This window comes from Astyanax mexicanus, chromosome 24 (genome assembly GCF_023375975.1).
Source record: "Astyanax mexicanus isolate ESR-SI-001 chromosome 24, AstMex3_surface, whole genome shotgun sequence".
NCBI classification, from domain to species: Eukaryota; Metazoa; Chordata; class Actinopteri; order Characiformes; family Acestrorhamphidae; genus Astyanax; species Astyanax mexicanus.
The window spans coordinates 8,168,473-8,192,308 of NC_064431.1; the positions used below are offsets into that span (position 1 = coordinate 8,168,473).

Here is a 23,836-nt window from a genome sequence, read left to right on the forward strand (position 1 = left end):
ATTAAACATTTATAAACTAAACCCATTTATTTTGGACTCACTTTGGAGCGCTCTCTGGTGGTGTCATAAACCCAAAACACAAGTGGGGATTCTTTATTGCATTAGAGACTCTGTGGTTATAGCTCATGAAGGACTCTTATTTTGAAGGTTGGAGGGGGTTTTTGGGGTTTGAGCTTCAGCTGCGTTTGCAAAACAAGCGGTGGAAGATGGCGACGCCCGGAGGGACGAACAGAGCTTCCCACAGTCTGGATAAGAGCATTACTCTCCCACCAGACGAAATATTCCGCAACCTAGAGAACGCCAAGAGGTTCGCAATAGATATAGGTATCAATACACGTTCAGATACTGTTTAATTTTTTTTTAAATAGACAGTTTGTTGAGCTTGAAGGCAGCAGAACTCTGCAGTTTTAACTGGCTGTTAGTTGACAGTTGACCCATACAGACACTCTCTCAGCACTGATTCATGTTTCCACTGTAGCACAGCTAAACACCTACAGCTATAGTACACTGTGTGCTGTACTGGAGGATGGTCTTTATGATGTTCGTTAGATATTCAAAGTGAAGTTTCAGTCTGTCTGTTCTGAGTGAACTTGTTTGTTAAGCAGCGAGAGGACAGTCGGTTGTTGACAGTCACGTGTGTGTTTACAGTGTGTAGGTTAACTCACCAAGGTATAGTTACTGAGAGCTGTGCATTACAAGTACTAGAACAAATTAGAATTTATAATGTTAATCTATCGTTTTTTATTAATTTTAAAATGTCTAGTTGTGGTCTTTAGTATGAATGAATACCATGTGAGCTGTTTTTTTGTGGGTACAAAAAAGTGCTCTGGTAATCCGGTATAACGCTGCTTTAGTCTGATGGCGGAGGGGAAGAACTATAGGATTTTGGCTCTTGCTCATAAATATTCATACATGCAAACATATCACCTCTGACTGGCTAACAGTACTGCAACGCAACGAGATGAACAACAGTTAGAAATGTTTTAAAATTAAGACATTTTTACACTAATAACAGTCTTTGCAGTGTTATTTTTTACTTTACAACATGTGTAATGCCTGACTAAGTGCAGTACTTTGCTGCCATTTGTTCCTTAGCTCTGAATTAATGGGCAAAGCATATAACACTGATGTGTTATTCGCACAAATAACACAGGAACAAACTGCCATGCTGTTCTTAACACTGTGTAGCTCCTATCTGACGAGACGGCATCGTTGCGTAGCTTCAGCTCTGCCTGTGGGCGGTCATGAGCAAAGGTGGACGAGGCCATGAATACCAATTCACGAGTTGATGTAGACACGGAGGCTTTTCCTGATCGACTCATTTCATATACAACTCAAAGAGACCTATTATATTTCACAAAGGAAAAGAAAAAGAATTTTACTGGGAGGTCACCTTTAAAGCAAAAAAAAAAAACGGAGAAACCAAAGTAAGATGATGAATTTGTGCCTCTACATGAGCTGAAGGAGGATGTCAAAAGCTCTAGTTTGGATTAATCAGTCATTGACGCTGAGGTTCTGTTTTTGTTAAGAGCCATGCTCAAGGTTCTCCTGCCGTCAGATTTATATTTATTTTCTTTCCTTTTCAATTGTACACTAATGCTGTGTGTTTGGCTGATTCCCTGTCTTATAAAAAGCCAAAGCTAATGATATAGTATCAAATCAACATGTTTTAGTTTAGTCAGGCTAGTAGCACTCGTTTCTAGATGTCTCAACCTCTAAAAACTCTCTCACAGAAAGTTATTGCACCAAATGATTATAAATACACTGCCTGTTTCATTGTAGTTTTGAAACCTGAAGCCATTTGTTAAAATTAAATGTCATTGAAATAGTGGACAAATACTTGCAGAGTTTTGTACAAGTAATATTCCCATGTTTTCTTTATTACAGCAGCTTTTTTTTTTACTTTTTGGACTGTGTTTGGGTTCTTTGGCTGAAATGGAAAAAAAGACCTGCACTAAATGTATATAGGCTTTATCTCTAGGCACCCTATAAGCTGATTACGATTCAGAGGTCTGTGATGTGATTATAAAATTATTATTGATTTATCTTGATGTATCTTTTCCTTTTTGTTTTACTCTTTTCATGAATATTTGCTGCTTTCAAAGTAATGTGTCTGAAATCATCATAAAAAAATCTTTGATGCATTTTTTTTACTTGAAAAAAGGATAGTTATTATAGTTAATCAAAAGATGCGTGTGTGTGTGTGAGAGAGAGAGACTGAGAGTCTTTAGCACAGTGACAGTGTGTTAACAGTTTGGAGGAAAGTAGTGGATGGTGCGATAGGTAGTCTCCTCAATTAGCTTTTGTGCTAAACGCGACAGGCCATGAGCACAGTCACACACACTAATTTTCCAAAGACTGAAAAAGCAAGTTGGTCTCTAGTACTTCTGCTGCATAGCTTCAACTATACCTTAACAATGTTTTTTTCTGTTTCAGCTTAAGCTCCAAAACACAGTCTGAATATCCTAACAATAAAGTTTAGCTGTTATAAAAGATACAAATAAAAATATAGCCGCAAGCGGCAATCATCGGGTTCAAGCACCAACTTGCACAATGGTGCCTACTGGAGCATTGAATGGTGATGTGTAAGAAGGTCTAATATGATTGGAGATGCCCTGTCACATTTAGCAATTATCAAGTTTTTCACCTGTTATTAATGTTGAGCAGAGGCCTTTCAACCTGATCAGTGCTTAAATTCACATGTAAATCTAGTGAACTTTGTAGGATATTCATTAAGTGAGTTAGAACTAGTCAAAAGGTGTCTACATGTTATTGGTATTGATCAGGTGGCTTCAACCAGAATGTTCACAAAGTGGTATTCAGATTGACCTTTGAACCTTTGCAGAACAAGCTGAAATGTTTGACCAAACAAGTTTAAATTAACACAAAGGAGTGAATGTTCTGATATGACATGTAATTACGAAGTTATTATAAATCTAGTTCTGAATTAAATGGCGCTTCATCAAGCACCAACTAGCACAATGGTGCCTACTAGAGCATAGGATGGTGATGTGTAAGAAGGTCTAACACAATTGGAGACATTCTGTCACATTTAGAAATTATCAAAAGTCTTTCACCTGTTATTAATGTTGAGAAGAGGCACAAAGGAGTGAATGTTCTGATATGACATGTAATGTCAAGTTATTCTTAATCTAGTTCTGTATTAAATGGCGCTTCATCAGAGTGATATTGTACAGAGGTCTTTAACATTGTGAGATTACAGCAAACACTGCAGAGTTACAGCAATTTAGGTTAGAAATTCCAAGGACGCACAGATTGCTTGATGCCTGGAGAGTATTGTATGTGAAATTTTCACAAATGTTTTTAATGAACATTTACCTAGAGACTCTACAGTGTGCAGCAAGACTGAAATGGAGGTGATAGGCCAAATATCCAGAGAGTAGTTTCAATATAGCTATTTTCAAACAATTAGCAATTATGAATGAACAAAGCACTTTTTAAACATAGTTGTATTGAGAAATTTGTCAGAGCCACTGTACTAAATATGGCAAAAACAATTAGATGTCAAAATGGTACAGCATGATTGACATATACTTGTTTTTTTGGAACAGCGCCCCCCAGTGGGCGGATTGTTTCAGCACTTTGCAGGTCACTACAGTGTCTCCACCTGAACATAACTGCCAAATATCATCCAGATTGGGCAACATTCAGCCTGCCAAAATGTCTGCTGAATGCTGATTGGCTGATGGTGTTCAGCCATGTTGATTGATTAAGTTGCCCTTTGAACATCCTTTAGAGGCTGTATGATAGATTCTGCATGCAAGGTTTCAACTTGCTAGGTTGCACGGTTGCTGAGAAACAGTGCTCCAAATTTACCTCTTGAAGTGAATGGGGCATATATCCGGAAGGACTAATTTGCATATGGCGGCCATATTGTTTACATATTTCAACTTTTTCTTAATTAATATTGAAGGGCATGTTCTCACGAGTGTTTTGATACCAAACATGCCAGGATTGGTCAAAATTCCTAGGACTAGTTTGCAAAAGTAGGTTTTGCATATTATGCAAATTAGCACAAAATCTATATAGACGGAAGTGCATGGTCCAAATTGGAAAGTTGTTGGTATTGACCCAAGGAATCCATCAAAAAAAGAATTTTGAATGTAGGTCTTATGGTTTTTGAGTTATTGAGAAAATTGTGAAAAATGAATTTCCTTGTTTATAGCGCCACCACTTGACCAATCGGTGCCATTTTTGTTGTCCACCGAGATGCACTGATCCTACATCTACCTACCAAGTTTCATTTCTCTATGACTTACGGTTTAGGCTGCACAACTGTTTTTACAGGAGAAAAAGAATAATAATAATAATAATAATAAGAAGAAGAAAAATCTTAGCAAAAACAATAGGGTTCTACGCACCTTCGGTGCTTGAACCCTAAATATGTCTGAATGCAGACCAGCTGGACCACATTGTTCCTTCAGCATGGCACTCAATAGGGAAAGAGCCTCACTGTTACATCACTTGTCAGTGACTGATTAGCTAAATCAGACAGACTGTTTTAGCTAAATCAGACATTAAACTAACCTTTCTAACCTTTAACTGACTGATGAGTAAGATAGCTAAGCTAGCTAACCAAACTACCTTTCTCCAAGCCGTGCTCTTCTGATCATCAGCTTTTACTGGTGTTTGGCCCTGTTCAGCCAGTCATTTCCTGCTATAAAGTGAAAGTTGCACTGACAGCGTTTCCCTCCTGCAGGTGGTTCTCTGACGAAGCTCGCCTATTACTCCACTGTTCAGCACAAAGTAGCCAAAGTTAGATCATTTGATCACACAGCAAAAGCAGGAGTTCAGGTACAGTAAATCCTCTGCACATTTATTATCTTCAGCAATTCAGTTCAGTACAGTTATGCTATGTTTTCTTCCCACAGCTTGTAGGTTAAAGACTTTTCAAGGTGAAAGTTTAATATATCATCATATCTTCATGCCTTATTTCAAAGTTTTAAGCAGCATAGTTAGTTATTACACATCCAGGTGTTTCTGAAGGGTTTTTTATGTAACAAACACAAAGGCATGTTAATTGTTGTTATAGGCTGCATGATTTCGACAAAAATCACATTGCAACTTTTTGTTGTTCTGTGTGAAAGCCCATTCCCACCACATAAAATAATGTTAAAAATCCAGCATATTTTTTCCTCTGTCATTATCACATTATTTTTATAAAGCAAGTCATTATTTGGTTATTTAAATTATTTGCTGATGAATAATGACTTTGTATCTAAAAATAATAAGATAACATTCTAAAATGACGACTTAGTATCTCAAAATAAGGAGAGTGTTTCAAAGTAATAAGAGAGAATCTCAAAATAACAAGATAACATCTCAAAATAACGAGAAAACCTCTCAAACCAATTAGCTTCTCAAAATAATAAATTAGCATCTCGAATGAATGAGAAAACATTTAAAAAATAATGAGATAACATCTCAAAATAATGGCTTAGTATCTCAAAATAACGATTTATTATCTCAAAATGACAACTTAGCATCTCAAAATAATGAGAAACATCTAAAAAAATGAGAAACATCTTAAAAAAATGAAAAACATCTTAAAATAATGACATAACATCTCAAAATAACAACTTAGTTTCTCAAAATATTGACTTAGTATCTCAAAGTAGCCTCTAAGCATCTCAAAATAACAATTTAGCATCTCAAAATATTGAGAAACATTTAAAACTAATGGGCGGCACGGTGGCGCAGTGGGTAGCACTTCCGCCTCACAGCAAGACGGCCTGAGTTTGATTCCCGGCTGGGGCAACCCGGGTCTTTCTGTGTGGAGTTTGCACGTGCTTCCCGTGTCTGCGTGGGTTTCCTCCGGGTTCTCCAGTTTCCTTCCACAGTCCAAAGTTCAGACTAATTGGAACTTGATTGAAATTGCCCCTTAGGTGTGAGTGTGTGAGTGAATGTGTCTGTGTGTCTGTCTGCCCTGCGATGGATTGGCGGCCTGTCCACGGTCTATCCTGCCTTCCGCCCAATGCCTGCTGGGATAGGCTCCAGCCCCCCCCCACCCCCCCGACCCTTCACGGATAAAGCGGTTGACAATGAGATGAGATTTAAAAATAAATGAAATAACATTTCAAAATAACATATCTAAAAATAATGAGATTCCAATTTACATAATGATGGGGAAAAAATTGTGGGTTGAGTGGGTTTCTTCATTGTATTTCTTCACATGACAATAATTCAACATATAACATGTAATAATACACTCTGTGTCAAAGATTGAAATTATCAGTGACGATGCTCAAATGATATATTATATAAGCCCAAATCATGTGTAATTCTGACTGGCTCTGAGTCTGATGTTTGGTATTTTCAGCAGGAAGCAGATGGAGAGCCGCTTTATGAGATATCCGTACAGGAGGAGATCACTGCTCGCCTTCATTTCATCAAGTTTGAAAATACGTATATTGAAACATGTCTGGATTTCATTAAAGATCATCTAGTTAACACAGAAACCAAAGTCATCAAGGCCACAGGAGGCGGGGCTTACAAGTTCAAAGACTTAATTGAGAAGAAATTGAAACTCAAGTGAGTAAACAATTTTTTTTATATATCTTACAAATGCTCTTTATATATCTAAAAGTAAGGATTCTCAATATCTGGGTTCACATTTTTGGATATAACACTGTGTAAATATTTTTATATTATTATTATTTCATCTTATCATATCATCTTTTAATATAATCAAATAAAAAACATTTTATGCCATGCCATGATATAATGCAAAAATATCAGCTATTTTATCATTTTACCACTTTAATTATTAGGACTGATATATATTTTTAAGAAACATTACAATTGATATAAAAAATATATAAAATTATAATAAACACGAGAAAATGGAATGTAATCAAGAGGAAGATAGATGGTCACAAGCCATCAAACAAAGCTGAACTGCTTGACTTTTTCCACCAGTAGTGGCATAAAGACAATCAAAAGCAGTGTGAATGACTGGTGGAGAGCATGCCAAGACACATGGAAGCTGTGAATAAAAATCTGGGTTATTCCACCAAATTCAGATTTATATATCTATACCCCTATATATTTTTGACTGACATTAGGTGTGCCAGTACATGACTGACATGGTGCCAATAGGTGTACGTTCAAATTACTCAGAAAGTGACAATATATATATTAACCGCAACAGAAGCTCCCAAAAGTATTTTATAGTATGTTACTGTATGTAATGACCTAAATATAGACTAAGTGTATCTAATTCAGGTTGAGTATTAAGTTGTTTCTTTTCACAGAGTGGACAAAGAGGATGAGATGAGCTGTCTTATCAAAGGCTGTAACTTTGTGTTAAAGAACATCCCCCACGAAGCCTTCGTTTACGCAAAGCATGCAGACTCGGAATTCCGTTTCCAGAACACGCGCCCAGACATCTTCCCTTACCTGCTGGTTAACATTGGTTCTGGGGTTTCTATTGTCAAGGTAAGCCTTTTTTGGGAGAATTTGTGTGTCCACTAATTGTTAATTTGTAACAGTAATGCATTACACAAAGTGCTGAGGACAGAAACGCAGTGGGGGCGTGGTTATGGGCTGCTAAGTGACACAGTTCAGCCAACTCACACTCTGGTCCAATGCTATTTCTTATGTGTACCCCTTCTCCTTGTTTTCAAATGTAACCCAAACAGAGTTACAAGGTGAAGGGTTAAAATCCTCCCCCTAAGTATTGGGACGACCCCTTTAGGCACCCAGCAGCTATAAAGCTATAGCAGTGGAGCACTACCTAGCTGTTCAGCAACCTAGCTGCTGGTTGACTAGTTAACTTTAGGGCTTCATTGTATGTCTTTGAAAAAGGGGCAGTTGGTACATCAATTAATTATTGTTGTTCATTCCTCAATTCTTCTGTGATGAGGAGCTAAAATTAGCTTTTATTAGCCTTTACTTAGTTTTTCGTTCCACCTAGAGATTTTTCAGAAGCAAGCCAGATAACAACTCTTATTCTATTTTTTCAAGGGTTATCATCACTATAAAGAAAAAAAAGTTAGGAGGGGATCTCTCATTTGGCAGAAATAAATATTTGATGACATCATGAACTGAAATACAGTCAGCCACTTGTTACTGTACAGGGCTTGGTTTCCTGAAAGCACATTAGAATATAAGTGATGATTCCTCCTAGGTTGAGTGAGCAGCAGTCTGAACACTCTCTCTCTACCACTCTAACACTTAAGGCCATCTAAACACTAAGATGCTTTTGAAACAGTACACTGGTTGTTTACATGCTTCCTGTAAGTGTTTTATTTCTGATACATGAAGTTGTGCAGCATTTAAAAACTACTGTTCATGTTTTTGCTGCTGCCACTGCTTCATAGTTTTATGAAAAGTCATTAAAATTGTAATGACAAAAGTCTGCAGAGAGATTTTAATGTAAAACAAGGAAGGAAAACAGTAGGAATATAAGGAGAGGAGGCTAAGTTAGCTCAGCTTATGTAACTATCCTGGCCCTGTACAGCTTATATCTATGAGGTGGAAAATATTCAGTCTGTGTATAGAAGTGCTGGGCGATGTGATCAAAAATGTATATGACAGTATTTTTGAAGATTCAGGCAGTTTGACTGTATGTATGTATTTATTTATTTATTTATTGCATGACTGGGCTTTTATATAGGTTTGTGACTTACTCTAATGCTAGGAGTACATATAAAACACTGATACTCTAAATAAAGGCTTTGATTACTATTGGGTTTACTTAGCGCCACAAAATTACACAATATATGAAGTAATTGGACTGCATTAGCAGAAAAACAGATTTTTCTTTTCTGGGATGTTGATCGATTGTGTAATTTAATTCGCCTCTTTTTGTGTGAGTAATTGCTGTTTGCTGTTGTTATTCTATTTTACTTGAATAAGAACAATCATACGAAAACAGCAGGACAGAGCAAGACGAGCTTTTGACTGCACATAGCTAAGCTACGATTACTCCAGTGTGTTAGCTTGTTATGCTAACTTGCTAGCATTAGCTAGTGAGCTATGCCAGTATGCTTCTTTGGCGTTGCTGTTTTACAGACCTGTAGTTGTATGGCAGTATGTGAAAAATGCATACCGGTATTAATTTCCCCTCCGGTATACTGGATGAACAGGTATACCGCACAGTACTATTGTGTAGGTAGTAAGCTGACAAAATTGCTATTGCTGTTTTCCATTTAAGCTGGGATTTGGGTTGGAATTTCCTAGTTCCTAGTAGAAAATTTTAACTGGAACGGTTGTACACGTCAGATTTCCTGCTGGGAAAGTCAGGAGAGCCTCATTAACCACATGTTTAGAATCCAAAATGGCTGCCCAGCACATCAACAGTAGTAAAAGCAGCAGTATTATACAGTTCATTAGTACTTCTGTCTATTCTATCTATCACTTTTGCATTGATATCAACTGGTATTGCTAGCAATGCTAACAATGATTTGACATCATTGTTGTGCAGCCTAAGTGTGATGATGCTCAACACATTATTTTATTTAAGTTATTCAAGAAAAGTGTAAAAACAGCTCCCTGCTGGCATTTTATATAGTATTGCTCTGATACACATGCTGAATGATGCTGAAATAAAATTCTGATTTAATTAATCACAGTAGCACTAAAATATCATCCTTTGATTATATGGAGCCATTAACAAGTCAATATGTCTCAATGTGTTTTTTTTTATTTTTTTTTTGTTTGAAGGTTGAATCAGAGGACAAATTTGAGCGCATTGGTGGGAGTTCTATTGGAGGCGGTACCTTCTGGGGTCTTGGAGCTTTGCTCACAAAAACCAAGGTAATTTTTTATTATTATTATTATTTTTTTTTTCATTCTTGTTGTGTCCTGGATTTTTTCCTTTATATCTTTGGATACTACACAGTCCTTATTTTACACTTATTGATCATGTATTACAGACTGTAGTCCTGTATCTGTTTCTCTGTATACTTTATTATTATCCTCAATTCACCCTTCTTCAACACTCAGAACCTCACAGGGGAGAAAACCACCACAAAGCAGCTATTATTGTTTTGGTGGTGGGTCTTTGTTTCTCAGAACTGCAATGACACTGATTAGCATGGGGTGGTGTATGAAGTGTTACTGTGTGTTGTGCTGGTACAACTGGATCAGATGCAGCAGTGCTGTTGGAGGTTTTTAACACCTCAGTGTCATTGCTAGACTGGGGACCAACCAGGAATATTCTGGTAACTGCGTCCTGTTCGCTCTGATTAAGTGTTAGTGGATGACGAGCACACACTGTACTAGGGCTACAACAATTAGTAGATATAATTGACAATGTCGACTATATAAATTTGTTGACCACAAATATCAGTGTTGAACAATCGTTCATGGCTCTGAGGTGGTCCAGCGAACTAAGGCACTGCCACTATGATCAGGAGATCGCTGGTTCAAATCCTGTTCATGTAGCTTGCCGTCAGCTACCGGAGAACTGAGAGAAATAATCATTAATTTGCAACAGTGCCACAATACACAAGTGCTGGGGACAGAAACGCAATGGAAGATGGGTAATGGGCTCACTCACACGGTTAATACTGTTAACAATAAACTTGTCCAGTTTCTCCAAAAGTGCCCAAACACAGCAGATAATAGAACATATTTACTCAATAAATATCTGTATTTTCTACATTTAAACAACATCTGGACATTTAAATTGCTTTTAAATCTCAGGTTTAGCTGTTTCTATTGTTTTAGGGATAAAGGATATACTAAAATAATAATTAGTTCCAGCCCTAAAGTGTCTCTAGTTTTACTTTATCTACAAGGTGAAGCAGCTGTAGGTAGGAGTGTCTAATAGAGTGGAGGACAGTGAGTGAACACAGTGTTTAAAAACTCTAGCAGCACTGCTGTATCTGAGGGGTTTTTTTTTTCGTAACCACTCGAACCAGCACAACGCGTACACCACCACAAACAGTGTCACTGCAGTGATGGAAATAATGACCCACCACCCAAATAATAATATCTGCTCTGTGTTGTTCTCTCCTGTGTGTTCCTAATTATTGAAGAACAGAATGAAAGAAGGTGAATAAAATAAAATGGATACAAGACTACAGTCTGTAATTATAGAAGTACAAAGTGTCTTATATACCCAGTGGAGCTGATTAAATGGATAATGAGTGTAGAAAACAAGCTGATCCTATATGCTCTGGACTGTACTGGACTGTTTACATAACACATATTGATTATGATTGTCTTTCTTTTCTAACAGAGATTTGATGAGCTTTTGCAGTTGGCCTCCAAGGGGCAGCATACCAATGTGGACATGCTGGTGAAGGACATCTACGGGGGTGCATACGGCTCTTTAGGGCTGACTGGTGACCTCATAGCAAGCAGCTTTGGGAAATCTGCCACTGCAGACAAAGGTGACACATGCTCGTCAAAGGCTGATGTTTTAAATGTAGTGTTTTATTTTAACAGCTTTGTTAATAATTACACAGTGATAGTTTTACTATCATACATTAAAGCAGATGACTTTTCACCCAGTTTCAAGGCTCTGACCTAACTTTTTACTGCTCCTGTTGAGAAATGGAGTGAAAGGTCTTTTGGTCTGATATGAAGATCCCTGTAGTTCTGTCTTTCAGCATGTGCACAAGTGTTTAAGCTAGGGGTGTGAATCACAGGGTATTCCATGATCCATGATACGATATTATCACAATATGTTGCCCACAAGAACGATATCAGGGTACTGCAATACTTAATATAGTGCTGGAAAAAATATTTGCCCCCTACACAATTCTTTTATTTTTTGCTTATTTATAGTAAATCAGATTATCAAACTAGTGGTGTCAATCAATAAAAATTTGTTATCAGATTACTCACAAAAATATTCTGTTTATAACTGTGATTAATTGCGCTTGTTCTTCTTAAGACACACAAGAATAAGTGTAAGAAATGTAAAATGCAATTATTTATATTAGTATCAATTATAATACTAGTAAATGGCCTTGTATGTTGGAGGAGAGATAAAGCCAACTGCGCTGGAATAAAGAATGCATGATAAATTGAATAGAGGAAACTTTTTTGTTTTACTATTGTAAACATCTCAGCTTGGTTGTAAGGATTTCAGAATTAGAACTTAATTTGCTGAGTATAAAAATCTCTGGGTGTTTGGTATTGCACGCATGCTCACAATAGGGGGATGGCCATTTAAATGCCCTGGGGGAAATATGTAACAGCCAGTATTCCGTTATGTTTACACTATCCCTTTAAGAACACTTTAATAAAATCATCTGATAATATGAATTTCAGCTGCTTAACTGGTAGAGTTTATTTGCCTCTGCACTTTTAAACACAGTGTTTTTAATGGGACATGCAGCACATATGTCTGTGCAGTAAGCGGAGTCACATGGTTGCAGGCAGTGAATGCTGCACATTACTGTGGTACTGATTTTAAATAAATTGTGTAACTTAACGCATTAACATTAACAACCGTATAATGAACACATTTTAACATTCAACGAAAATAAGGAGAGTAAATTATAAAAAGCAGTTTTTAAATGATAATTTTATTTATTAAGGAAAAAAAACTATTTAAACCAACCTGGCCCCATGTGAAAATGACACACACCTTCCAAAAAGTTTTACTTTTGTCTTGTCAGTCCACAGAATATTTTCCCAAAGTCCTGACGATCATGAAGATATGAGATGGGTCGTTGTTTCTTTTTTTTGGTCAGCAGAGGTTTTTGCTTGGAACTCTCCCATATAGACGCTTTTCATACAGTCTAGAGTAATTTCAGTCAGCCGGTCACTTCTGGAAAGGTTCAGCACTGTTCCATGTTTTCTCCATTTATGAATAATGGCTCTTAGTGTGGTCCACTGGAGTCCCGAAGCTTTAGAAATGACTTTGTAACTTTTTCTAGACTTTTTCTATGCCAATAAATTGTTGATTTTTAGTTGCTTAATGTTGTCTGACAGGTTCTGTATAGGTGATTACTTGATTCTACAGGTCTGGCAAAAAAATAAAAAATAAAATTCATAAAAAAAAAGCAAATGACAAAAGAAATCTGTAAGGGGCACTGTATATCACACTATATATTACAAGTAACATCTGTGTTACTGAAGAGGATAAAATACTCCTAAATAAGCAAATACCAGGAATTATATGTTTATTGGTGTCAGCTGTGGTTAGAGGTTAATTTCGGCTGCAAATTAAGGGTGTGCCTTATTGTATCCTATTCAATATATATATGTATATTTTGTTGTTTACAAAATAGACAGAAGTTTACTGTTTATTTGTTTCTGCTAAAAGTTTAAAATTGTTATACATACATTAAACACATTTTTAACATTAATGGTATTACATTAGTAAATTCCTAAAATGAATCATAATTTTTCTAATATCAGTAAGAATATCATTATTGCAAAAATACCCTGAAATATCGCAATATTATTTTAGCACCATATAGCTCACCCCTACTTTTAATCTCTGTATGAAAACTTGCATTGACTTGTATCCCCTGTGGTTATAATCCAATATCTGATCAGAGTTCTCCCAAGAAGACATGGCCAAGAGCCTGCTGCATATGATCAGCAATGATATCGGGCAGCTGGCCTGCCTGTACGCCCGACTGCACAACCTGAACAGAGTGTATTTCGGAGGATTCTTCATTCGCGGGCATCCAGTCACCATGCACACCATCACCTACAGCATCAACTTCTTCACCAAGGTATCCTGAGCACTCCAGCGGTGCCTTTTAACTGTACTCAAGCACACTTTTATTAAATAAATAGATGCTATCCTGCACATTTTTAAAATAATAATAATAATAATACCTTTTCTTCTTCTTCAGGTGTTAAGAGTAACAAAAATACTTTTAAAATGTAACTTTTAAGTTACTTTTTAATTATTGAATGCTTGGATCCTGTGTTTCTTTTTTATTTAACTATATTACACATTATTCATATTAAATTATAATATGTCAAATTAATACACTACTAGTCAAAAGATTCAGTGATTTTTTTTTCCCTTGAAGAAAAACATATGGAATTATTTAGTAGACAAAAAATGTTAAACAAACCAGAATATGTTTTATATTTTAGATTCTTTAAAGTAGCACCTCTTGTTAAGAGTCTTGCCTCTTAATGTGTTTGAGAGCATCAGTTGTAGAGTTGTGAAGAGGTAGAGTTACAGGTAAACAGTGAATAACCCTATTTGAGTAATGTTCTAATCCATATTATGGCAAGATCTACTTGCACTATGATGAAACTGACTCTCATCAGGTCTTCCTCAAAAATGGAAGAGCAAGAGTTACCTCGGTTGTACAGGATAAGTTTATCAAAGTTACCAGCCTCAGAAAATTCGAGTATTTTGGTTTGTTTAACACTTTTAAGTTACTACATGATTCATTATCTGCTCCTTTATAGTCTGTATGACCATTTTCCTGTAGGGGAAAAAAAAAACATTAAACGGTTGTGGATGCTGTGTTGTTCTTCTTAGAAGATTTTTTTTTGTGAATTATGTACTGTGCTCTGCTTTGCAGGGGGAGGTGCAGGCTTTGTTTTTAAGACATGAAGGCTATCTAGGTGCTATTGGGGCCTTTCTGAAGGGAGCAGAGGAAGACAGTAAGTTGTTCTCTGATACACACAGAAAACAAAAATATTAGATCATGAAAATGGTCAAATGCTTAAGCACACACTTTTTTTATTATCTTGTTGTGATGTCATCACCTAAGTACATTCACTACCACCAGAACAGGACTTAGACTCCCCTCCTAAAGTATTGGAATGGTGAAGTCAATCCCTTCTTTCATGCTGCAGACTGAAAACATTTGGGTTTTGACATAAAAGATGAATACAAGAAAAAAGATCAACATTTCAGCTTTTATTTCCAGGTATTTTATATCTAGATTTGATATACAGTTTAGAAGATAGCACCTTCTGTCTGAACCCATTTTATGTGAGAAAAGTATTGGAACTGTGGAATGTGACTTTTAGTGATGTTTTGTTTCCCAGGTGTGTCCTGATGCATTGATTATCTAAACAATAAATTGTGCTGAATGTCTACGCTCAGTTTAGATTTGGGTATTGCCTGTGCGGACTGAGCTTTTATAGGTAAAAAAATAAAATAAAATGAACATAATAATATAATAATAATAATAATAATACATTTTATTTATATAGCGCTTTTTAAGATTCTCAAAGACGCTGTCTGGGTGAAAAACAAGCAGTTGTGAAGCTGAAAGACAAAGGTCACTCCCTTACAAAGGTTGCTAGAAACATGGTTGTTCAATTCTCCTTTACACACCATGTTGCTACAGTTGCTCAGTCCTGCCGCTTTGTGCTTTACAACAGCAGAAACATTCAACGTTTCTAATGCAACCAGCCACCAAACTCAACTTGGTACAAGCTGTGGTCATCTCATACCTCAACTTCTGCAATGCAATGCTAATGGGCCTCCTTGCCTGTATTGTAAAGCCACTACCAGCCAAAAACGGGCACATGTCCCTGGTTGCTGCCTGTATTAAATTCAAAGTCTTTATGATTGCCTGCTTCCTCCTACTTACACTCACTCCTAAAGGCTTACTTTACCTCCGGCCTCCAGTGAACGTCATCTAGCTTTACCAAACATTCACACAAAGCAATCCAGACTGTCCTCATACAGAGTTCCCCAATGGTGGAACAAACTACCTTCCACAACCAGATCAGGAGAATCTCTCACTATCTTTAAGAAACTCCTGAAGACAGAGCTCTTCAAAGAGCACTTACTCTCCTAACACCTCTAACAAACTAACTACTTCTAACCTCATTTCCTTCTTCCCCTCCTTTCCTTCTCTATTCCACTTTTTCCCTTAGCCTCCTTTAGGCCTTGCCTAAAAATGTTTTTGTCTTGGAATACTATGTCATCTTTTGCTAATGTACCTATTTTTTTTAAAGTCCTTTTGAATAAAAGCATCCACTAAATGCAAAAAGTAAAATATTGGCCATAGCCAGTATAACCATCTGGAAGAAGAAAGTCATCACTGGTGTACTAAGCAACAGAACAGGTAGATCAAGGAAAACCACATCAGTCACAGCAGTTGATGACAGTCACATTATGAATGCTTTAAAGAAAGCTCCTAAAACTACTGTTAGTTGCATCAGCTGCACCACTAAAAAGCAAGAAAGATAGACCAGGCTGATATTTACCAGGTAATACAGGGACCTTTACCAGTGTAATGGAAGGGCTAAAGTTTGGAGAAAGAGCAGATCTGCTCATGATCCCAAACATACCAGCTCATCTGTAAAACGCAGTGGAGGTAGTGTCATGACTTGGGCTTACATGGTTTCTTTTGGGACAGGCTCAAAAATCTTTATTAATAGTAACACGCATGTGCGGCAATAGAATAAAGTCCATGAAGTGCAACCAAACTGATTGGAAGATCCTTCATCATGCAGCAAGATAATGACCCGAAACACACTGACAAAACTACATTGGAGTTTATCACAGGTAAGAAGTGGAAGGTTTTAGACTGGCCCATATCAAACACCAACTAAAAGAGGCTGCACTGAAAACCTAGAAAAGCATAAAAAAAAAGAAGAATTCAAAAGTTTAATGATGTCAATGGGTCACCGGATTAATGCATTCTTATGAACTCTTGTAATCTATTTTAGGTTTATCTGTTCTAATATTTTTGCTCACAATCAAAAAATGGATTGGTTTCAACAAAAGGTGCTACAGTATCTTCTGAACTGTGTATCAGAGCCAGATGTGAAGGCCTGGAAATAAAAGCTGAGCAAAAAAAGTAGATATTTTGTCTTGTATAAATTTTTGTCAATCCTTGTTTAACAATAGATTAAGTTGAAATAAAATCTGTGTAATTTGTGTTGGCTATACACAGATATACATTGAAAAAAAGGGAATTTTAATAATTTTTCTTTCAGTAAAATTTTGTAATTATAAATTAAAGCACTAATCTAAACTTTGGCTGTAGGTTTGTGATTTAGATGTGTTTTTATTTTTGTGTTCAGATCCTAACCAGTACAGCTGGGGGGAGAACTATGCTGGCAGCTCAGGCCTGATGAGTGTATCCCCAGACCTGAACCCAATGCAGAGAGCTCGCAGCGGCACGGTGAGTAAACTCTCATACAATCTGTGTTCGCTGTTACGAATGGACACTTTGGAGCCTTTTTACTGATAAGTCAATATCTGTACTTTAAAATGTATTAATATTTTCATGCAAATTTTGTAGATATAGCTGTGGAAATTATAATTGTTGCTGTTGCTTAATAAATGTTTACAAAAATATCTTAGAATATTATATATTATACATTTCTCTTTAGTAGAAAAATGCCTTCTCAGTACGAGGAACTTTGCAAAAAATAATATTTGTAAACACTTTCATAAAAAAATAGGACACATAAGGAATACATTTAGTGTCATGGCATTTTCTTCACATGCCTTCACAAGAAAGTTAAAAAAAATTAAACACTTTTGTAGCTGTACATATAGTAATGTTTAGAAAACCACATATTCATTTACAACAAACAAGTCAGAATGATTAATAATCTCATAATATTTATGTATTCCATATTTGAAAGGCTATTAAGAAAACAATTAACCAATCTAAAAATGATTCTAAACACTTCAAAAAACAAAATCTTAACTGATCTAATTTCAAGGCAAAAAACCTTAGTTTATCTCTATTTTTTTTCTCTTATTAAGCATTAAGCAAGTGTAAAATTATTTTGCTTATTTAGTGAATAATGATATAAAATATTCGTACTTAGAATTTCAATTATTCATTTTAAATTATTAATTAATTATTTTTAATCATTTAAATCAAGATAAGCGCAAAGAAAATCACCAGCAATTTTTTTGCAAGTGCAAGTCAATCTGATATGTGTCCAAATTTAAGATATACAATCAGGATTTTTTTTTATTAAAAGCTTATCTCAATGAGTTTGAGATTAAGTTTATTTTAAGAAATTTTAATAAGAAAAATTAGCTAAACTCATTGGCAGATTGTGTTGCTTATAATACGCATATACGTCTTTTCTGGTTTTTGTAAATTGATTTTTTTGCAGTGAAAGAAGTCTTAATATTCAAATGTTAGGAATTTAATATGAATTTTGTCTGGAATTGATTATCATTTCCATTCATTTTTTCCATTCTTTTATGTTTTCCCTAACATTGCTATTTCACTTCTTTTCGGTTCGTCCATCTACTCCCTCTTTTCCCCTCTCTTTATCTTTTCCATCAGTTTCCCGTAAGTACCTCTCCACGAGTGCTTTTGTTTTTCAGCTTTTTTCTTTTATTGCTTATTTCTTTTTAATGGCTTTTTGATTCATTTTGAGAAGTTCTGACCCTCTGGTTGTGTTTTGCCACTTGTAGCCTCTTTGTTTGATTTATAGCCTAGTAGGAAATGTTTTTGCTCTTTAGAGTTCTGGGTAGTAGATTGGTTGCATATTATTTTCCACCATAACGGTAAGTGAAGCAGTTAATAACCTGTATTGTGCGATTACAGTCTCGGATGTTTGAGAATTTGCTGCTTTGTAAATTAGGATATTAGTGGGGAGCTGTTTTGGAAGCATTAAAAGGAAAGTCTTCTAAAGATTAAGCTAAGGATTCTAATATTTGCAGTATTAATGTCAAATTAAAGCATTAATTTTGATTAATTAATCACTAACTAATCTAATAATCTAATTCATCAAACATCAGACATTAATTCAGCTCGGAAATATAGTTAGCTGATAGCTTTATAAGAAAAGTCTGTTTTTATTTTATTTGGACTTTACTAAGTAAACTTTTGATTAAAATATGGTCTAATATCTAAATTCTGTTGATGTTTGCTTCTTTTAAGCAGGGCTTGAAATTTATTATTTGTATAATTTATTATTATAGAGCAACATATTTCAATGATAAATGTAATAAAATGTATTGGAGTGTAGTTACTCTTTAAAACATATTTGAGTAGTCTAGAATCTCCTGAAGATAATCTCTGGCATGAGCATCTTCTGTAGTAGTTTTGTAATGTTTAGGCAAATAAAGATGCAGATATAATAAATTGGTCTAGTGTTATAAGAGATATACTGTTTTTCCACATATGTTACTGATGTTCATTACAGGAAGCTTTTAAGTCTGTGCCAGTTATTCATTTATTTGCTTCTCAGCTCAAATTAATTTCAATTTTACATTTTAAAAAGTGATGAGTGCCCTTTATTTAGATTAATTCATGTAATTAATTAGATAATTTTTTTTTAAGAATTTGACAGCACTGGTTTGCATTAGCATGGCTCCATTTTTTTCTGCAGCTGGAAGCTAATACTAATATTCTGACAACCTTTTATTGCCATCAAAACGTCTCCCTTAAGATTAACATAAACTCCCGGCTTACACTGTGATGCCTGTTTTGAGTTCAGTATTAAAGTGATAGTTTAGTTCTCATATAACAAAAACAATAATTGAACTCATGTTTATAGTCCTTAGTAATTGAGTTTGTTTGAGCTGGAGCTACAAGCTAACAGTATGCTAATAGTTAGCATTACAGATGTAAAGTAGCAGACACCTTGAAGCTTAAATTTCTGGACAATATAATATAAATGGATAGATAGTTTTTTAAAGATCATGATATAATATTTCTGTTACATACACATGATCACATTCAAAAATGATTCTTAAAAATTACACTTCCAACAATCTCTCATTCAGAGTACCGTGATTTGTTTGTTGATTAGATTGTCATTTCCTTTCCCATAAATAACAGTATTTTTAATGAAATGTATAATTGTGTCAGTGTTGTTTAAGCATTTTCAGTATCATCGATATGCTTTTATAATGATGCTATAAAATATTATTATCTTGCCCAGCTCTAGTGCCATACAGGGTTAGAAATCACATAGACACGTTTATTTGACGCTGATTGCACTTGGTCACTTCTTCTGTAATTTAGAATTATATTTCTCAGTTCCTTCATAGTCTGAATGACTTTGGTTTTAATTAATGTTTATAAGTTAATAGGAAATATAGCTTGTATAAAACTATTTCCCATTTAAACACATTTACAAACACACATGTGATTTAATTGGGGATTGTATTTATGTCCGTTGATGTAATTTAATAAGAATTATAGCTACATGTTAATTTACTCAGAAACTGTAAATAAGCAGTCTTCCCTCTTTTTTGAGGGAAAAACATAAATAGTAAGATTAAAATACAGAACTAAACAGTAAAAGTATTTTGAACATTAGATATGTGAGAGATTATGTTTGCAGTGTGTGCTTTTCCAGTGGTGAACTCCACCATGAATTAAAGTGAACACATATTTAGTAGGAACCAACATCAAAAAATAGGTGAAATTTCAAGAGAATGCAAATCTGCTGCTGGGTGACTCTTATTGAGATAGAATGATGTACGAACACTGTGTTGTAGTGCTGGGTGGTATACCGGTTCATACGGTATACTGTAGGGGAATTTAGAACTGCATTTCTCACATACCGTCATACCACTAGAGGCGCTGCGGAGCGCTGGCCAGAACAGCCCCGTTAAAGAAGCAGACACAGAATGCTAGCTTATGCTAGCCAGTTAGCATAACAAGCACTGGAGTGAAGGCAGCTCGCAAAGAAACGAGAACAGGAGTTTATCAGAGGAGTTCCTGCTGCTGTTTCTCACCGTATGAGTGGTTTTATCCATGTAAAATAAAACAACAGAAAATGGCAAATATTCACTCAGAATAAATGAGATGAGGTTAGAATCGGTCCTAAATGCAGAATCATATTATTCAGCACAAGAGAGAAACTCCCTAAAACTCTGGGTATTAGGTAACTACAGAAAGAAGCTTCAAGAGCAATAACTATCCCTCTTTAAATATATCAAAACCGTAGATTGAATGATCATTTTAATGCACATTGAACTAAAATTATTAATTGGAAAAAGAAGGGAATTGAGGCTGATTTTAATACTGTAATTCCTCTAATGGCTTCAATAACAACATATTGTAAATTGATATTAAACTTATGTCTAACTTGTGCAATAGAGCTTCTGAAAAATATATCTTTAAATACTTAAGCGTTAAGTATTTTAGGTCAATTTACAGTGTTTATGGGACTATTTAAAATAGTTAGTTTTGTAAAGGGAGCTGTGTTAAAGTTGTTGGTGTACCCCAACAACCCCAACAACCCCAGTATATTGTCTTACATTTTTTAGCTGTTTTTCTGCACATATGCAGATTTCTTCATGTATTGTGTATTTTTTTTTCAGTAAACCCAATACTAATTAAAGCCTTAATTTAAATCCTTAGTATTTTATATTATATATACTCTAGTCATGCAAAAAATAAATACAAATATTGTGAAATACTGTGAAACCGTCAGAATCTTGAAAAATACCATGATATACATTTTCGTTCATGCCGCCCAGCACTGCTGTGTTGCTTTTGTCGCTTGCGGTGTTCATACACTGTATCACAGCTTTTGCATCACCAGCGGTATGCCACTTTGCTGCCTGTTGTGGCTGCGTTGTTCTGCTGAGGGTCATGTCTGCGACCAGTGTTTTGGTGTGTGAATATAGCATCTGTAGACATATACTGTATTTGTCTGAACCCCTAAACCTTGTCCTTGTTTTAAGAAGGTGAAGGACGACGGTGAGAAAGAAGAACTGTTTAGATGCATAAAACTTCAATTGGACTACAATTTTTCTTGGTAGCATGAGTTCACATCACTTAGTCAGCTAGGCAGAGGTGTAGAAACGCAAAAACTGCTCTGGCGCTGGGGAAACAATTGAACCCAATGATGTTCAGCGTACAGCTATCTAAAAGCTCCCTAAGAAGTTGTGCTGCACCGTCTTTTACAAAGAGGATACTGAGAGAAAGAAAGGGATGTCTTTGGGTCACGGGTAGTTTGGGCGATACTCTTTGGTGGGAAATAGCTGTAGATTTGTTCCTAGTAATTTTTTTTAACAACTAGTTAGATTGATTAAAAAAGTCACTTAATCTAGCAACAAAAACTACTAAGTTGCCAAAACTATATACAATCCACATAACATAAAGTGACCAAGCAACATAGTATAATGAAAGAGTGTGATCATTTAAGCCTTTTGTATTTGCAATTGCTTGTTAGCTACTTTAGCCTAATAGCTCCAGTTCATACAAGAAGCAAACTTCACACAGGAAGTGTGTATTAGCTGACCATCATCAACATTTAGGTAAAAGAAAGCTTGTTTTAAGTTGATATTGTTTACATTCTTGCTTATAAATGTTCTGTTTTCTAATTTCTCCAGTTTGACATGCTGGAAATGGACCGTTTGGAGAGACAGCTGGTGAATCTGCCGCTTCTGCAGGACCCCTCCTCCTACATCCCAGACACTGTGGACCTGACCGAAGACGCCCTGGCCAGAGAGTACTGGCTCTACTGTTTTGAGGAGGCGCTGGATGGGGTGAGGCCTGTCTGTGGGGTTGGTTTTTAGAAACCGATGAGTAGATGAGTCTGAAGCGCGTACTGACCTGACTGGTATGTCATTGTGTTTAAAGGCTGGGCTAAGCCAGGCAGGTTTATTTATAGAGTACATTTAATACATATGTGCTTTACAGAAATTAAAAACAAGCATTATAGGTTAGCATTATTGGTGGGACAAAATATCAATATAGCAATATATTGTTTCTGCATTAGGAAAATTATGGTTTAGAGGGTGAGTTTAGAGGGTGTCAATTTCTTGGTCATATACCATATATATTAGTTAATTAGTTTTTTGAATTAGTTAAACAAATGAGATAATGTTGTACTTGTTTTTTTTATTTATTGAGGGAAATAATTCAATATTACATATTTGTGAGTGGCAAAAGTATGTGAACCTTTGCTTTAAGTATCTGGTGTGACCCAATGCAGTGAATGCAAGCTGTTCTAATCCTGATTACACAAATTAGGCTCAAACCATGATACCACCATGTTTCACTGGTGGGATAAGGTTTATGCTGGAATGCAATGTTGTCATTTCTACAAACATAACCCTTTTCATTTAACCCAAAAAGTCAATTTTTAGTCATTTTTATCTCATTCTTCCACCAAACATTCTTCAATAGAATTCTGGCTTGCCCACATGATGTTTAGTCAACTGAAGACGAGCAGCAATGTTCTTTTTGGAGAGCAGTGGCTTTCTTTTTGCAACAACTCTTGTTGTTGTTCAATGTTTTCCTGATGGTAAACATTAATATTATCTGATATGAGAGAGGCCTTCAGTTGCTTAGAAGTTACTTTGGGGTTCTTTGTGACCTTACACTAAGTTTACCGTCAAAATTCAGAATGTGTGCAGTGCAGGGTTAATGCAGAATGTAATACAGTCTATTTTGGCTTAGTTAATCAGATAATGTAACGCTATAAATAAGAGTAACACTATAATAATATCACTCTGCTTTATAGTAATTAAAGTTATAAACTCAGATTAAATAAGCAGATTCTGCTAAACATTACCAGTGCCTGGATGCTTTTTTACACTTGTGAATGTGGGTGGGAGTTATTTTTACATTTGAATCCATGTTTTTTATTGGCTGTTCATGATATCATATGAGCAAAATACTACAGTGTTATACAGGGGGCACTGAGCTGAGTTCCAGGACAGACAGTTTATAAATAGGACTTGGCTGCACCTAACACCTGGCTGACTATTTTGTGTTGCATATAAGCACATATTAGAGCAGCGACAGTGTTACCAATACATAAATAGCTTTACACACTTTATATAGAGCTAAACACCACTATATCAGGAATACCTGAAGCAAAGGTAGGGTGAGGGTAGAGGGTGAGTAAATTGAGGTGGAGCAAGCGTAAATCAAGAAAAGAGGGTAGAGTGATGCAAAATGAGGGTAGCATGAGGGTAGAGCGAGGAAGAGCAAGAGGGGGAAAGGATGGATCGAGGGTAAAGTGAGGT

The 23,836-nt window shown here is 35.7% G+C and overlaps 1 protein-coding gene across 2 annotated transcripts in view; it reads left to right on the plus strand.

Annotated features, from left to right (window-relative positions):
- The first annotated feature begins 168 nt into the window (after nucleotides 1-168).
- Nucleotides 169-23,836, plus strand: part of pank4 (pantothenate kinase 4 (inactive)) — a 40,627-nt gene continuing 16,959 nt past the window's right edge. The window contains exons 1-10 of one of the 2 annotated variants that reach the window (XM_007228504.3): nucleotides 169-324; nucleotides 4,721-4,815; nucleotides 6,341-6,552; nucleotides 7,275-7,458; nucleotides 9,688-9,780; nucleotides 11,210-11,363; nucleotides 13,486-13,667; nucleotides 14,481-14,562; nucleotides 16,948-17,048; nucleotides 22,193-22,348. In XM_007228504.3, coding sequence (XP_007228566.2) covers nucleotides 207-324; nucleotides 4,721-4,815; nucleotides 6,341-6,552; nucleotides 7,275-7,458; nucleotides 9,688-9,780; nucleotides 11,210-11,363; nucleotides 13,486-13,667; nucleotides 14,481-14,562; nucleotides 16,948-17,048; nucleotides 22,193-22,348 — 1,377 coding nt within the window. In that variant the 5' untranslated portion in view covers nucleotides 169-206. The remainder of the gene's footprint in view (nucleotides 325-4,720; nucleotides 4,816-6,340; nucleotides 6,553-7,274; nucleotides 7,459-9,687; nucleotides 9,781-11,209; nucleotides 11,364-13,485; nucleotides 13,668-14,480; nucleotides 14,563-16,947; nucleotides 17,049-22,192; nucleotides 22,349-23,836) is intronic. The other variant, XM_022682349.2, reaches the window with a different exon arrangement.